Consider the following 2500-nt stretch of genomic DNA (forward strand, 5'->3'; position numbering starts at 1 on the left):
TGAATCAATGTTGGGTTCTGACGTTGATTTGACCATTGAATTTTGGTCATTTCCCAACCAATATTCCACAACACAAACACAACGTTGAAACAACATGCTTTTTGACGACGTTTAATCAATGTTGGGTTCTGACGTTGATTTGACCATTGAATTTTGGTCATTTTCCAACCAATATTCTACATCACAAACACAACGTTGAAATAACATGCTTTTTGATGACGTTTAATCAATGTCATGTTCTGACATTGATTTGATCATTGAATTTTGGTCATTTCCCAACCAATATTCTACAACACAAACACAATGTTGAAACAACATGCTTTTTAACAACGTTGAATCAATGTTGGGTTCTGACGTTGATTTGACCATTGAATTTTGGTCATTTCCCAACCAATATTCTACAACACAAATACAAAGTTGAAACAACATGCTTTTTGACAACGTTTAATCAACGCCAGGTTGTGATGTTTGATTTGACCATTGAATTTTGGTCATTTTTCAACCAAAATTCTACAACACAAACACAACATGGAAGCAACATACTTTTTGACGACGTTTAATCAATGTTGGGTTCTAAGGTTGATTTGACCATTGAATTTTGGTAATTTTTTAACCAATACTCTACAACACAAACACAACATTGAAACAACATGCTTTTTGACAACGTTTAATCAACGTCAGGTTGTGACGTTGATTTGACCATTGAATTTTGGTCATTTCCCAACCAATATTCTACAACACAAACACAACGTTGAAACAACATGCTTTTTGACAACGTTTAATCAATGTCATGTTCTGACGTTGATTTGACCATTGAATTTTGGTCATTTCCCAACCAATATTCTACAACACAAACACAACATGGAAACAACATACTTTTTGACGACGTTGAATCAATGTTGGGTTGTGACGTTGATTTGACCATTGAATTTTGGTCATTTCCCAACCAATATTCTACATCACAAATACAACGTTGAAACAACATGCTTTTTGACAACGTTTAATCAACGTCAGGTTGTGATGTTGATTTGACCATTGAATTTTGGTCATTTCCCAACCAATATTCTACAACACAAATACAACGTTGAAACAACATGCTTTTTGACAACATTGAGTCAATGTTGGGTTCTGACGTTGATTTGACCATTGAATTTTGGTCATTTCCCAACCAATATTCCACAACACAAAAACAACGTTGAAACAACATGCTTTTTGACAACGTTGAATCAATGTTGGGTTCTGGTATTGATTACCAACAACCAACAAAGTAGATCCAGCGTTACACACCAACGTGGTCTCAATTTACACAAATACAACAATTTTGCAACGTTGTTTCAAAGTCAGTTTTAAGGGACATGTATGCATAATCAACGTTGTATCAATGTTGGGATCTGACTTATTTTTAACACTTTAGTGACTGAGACCCTTTTGGATCAAACCAAATGGTTCCAATGAATATTGTAGAGGTTGGGATACATATCCCCGGTATAGTAACATGCCACCGTTGGATTTCACGTGAATCGGTGAGCCCAGGATTCGGTCAATGACAAAAAAAGTACAGAATTCGGTACCCATCCCTAAACCAGTTTTGCCTACTCTCTGTAATAGTTATGGTGATGCAGGACTAAGTCGCTCTGTCCCTTTATCCAAATGTTGACACAATAACAAAGACAGATGATTGTGATCCAAGGAAGGACAAGATCAGTTCTGAAAGGGACTCACTCAGACTCCTGGGTAGCAACAGGACATTTGTACTGAGCGGTGTTGAACAAGCAGATGTCGGCGTATTGTCGCACTGTGGAAGCACGAGCACAGTGTCGGTAAAAAGTCACGCCAGACGGCGGGGGAGTCCTTCACGTACCTGACACCTTCATCTTCTTCACCGTCTTGTTGGTGTTGTTGGTGACGTGGACATTGACGCTGATGGGCTCGCCGTGGTAGTAGATCTGAAAAGTTCAGCTTTCAGTTGATGTTGCAGACTTTAACTCAAGTCTCGTCCACTGTAAGGGCTAACTCGGACACGCTATTGCTAGTCAGTCCCTCCAGGATTTCACCAATTGCCAGAATTCACGGCAGCTTTTTCAGAAAGTTTCCATGTACAAACTCCGTTTCCATATGAGTTGGGAAATTGTGTTAGATGTAAATATAAACAGAATTCAATGATTTGCAAATCCTTTTCAACCCATATTCAGTTGAATGCACTACAAAGACAACATATTTGATGTTCAAACTCTATTTTTTTTTTGCAAATAATAATTAACTTAGAATTTTATGGCTGCAACACATGCCAAAGTAGTTGGGAAAGGGCATGTTCACCACTGTGTTACATGGCCTTTCCTTTTAACAACACGCAGTAAACGTTTGGGAACTGAGGAGACACATTTTTGAAGCTTCTCAGGTGGCATTCTTTCCCATTCTTGCTTGATGTACAGCTTAAGTTGTTCAACAGTCCGGGGGTCTCCGTTGTGGTATTGGTATGAAGCCACATTGATGTAACACG

The 2500-nt window shown here is 38.3% G+C and overlaps 1 protein-coding gene across 1 annotated transcript in view; it reads right to left on the reverse strand.

Annotated features, from left to right (window-relative positions):
- arrb1 (arrestin, beta 1) overlaps window positions 1–2500 on the reverse strand; it is a 31320-nt gene that overhangs the window by 12802 nt on the left and 16018 nt on the right. Inside the window, exons 10-11 of the mRNA XM_062060852.1 lie at window positions 1862–1946; window positions 1723–1795 (exon numbers count right to left, since the gene is read on the reverse strand). Of these exons, the coding sequence (XP_061916836.1) occupies window positions 1723–1795; window positions 1862–1946 (158 nt within the window). The remainder of the gene's footprint in view (window positions 1–1722; window positions 1796–1861; window positions 1947–2500) is intronic.

Source organism: Entelurus aequoreus, linkage group LG10, assembly GCF_033978785.1.
Source record: "Entelurus aequoreus isolate RoL-2023_Sb linkage group LG10, RoL_Eaeq_v1.1, whole genome shotgun sequence".
NCBI classification, from domain to species: domain Eukaryota; kingdom Metazoa; phylum Chordata; class Actinopteri; order Syngnathiformes; family Syngnathidae; genus Entelurus; species Entelurus aequoreus.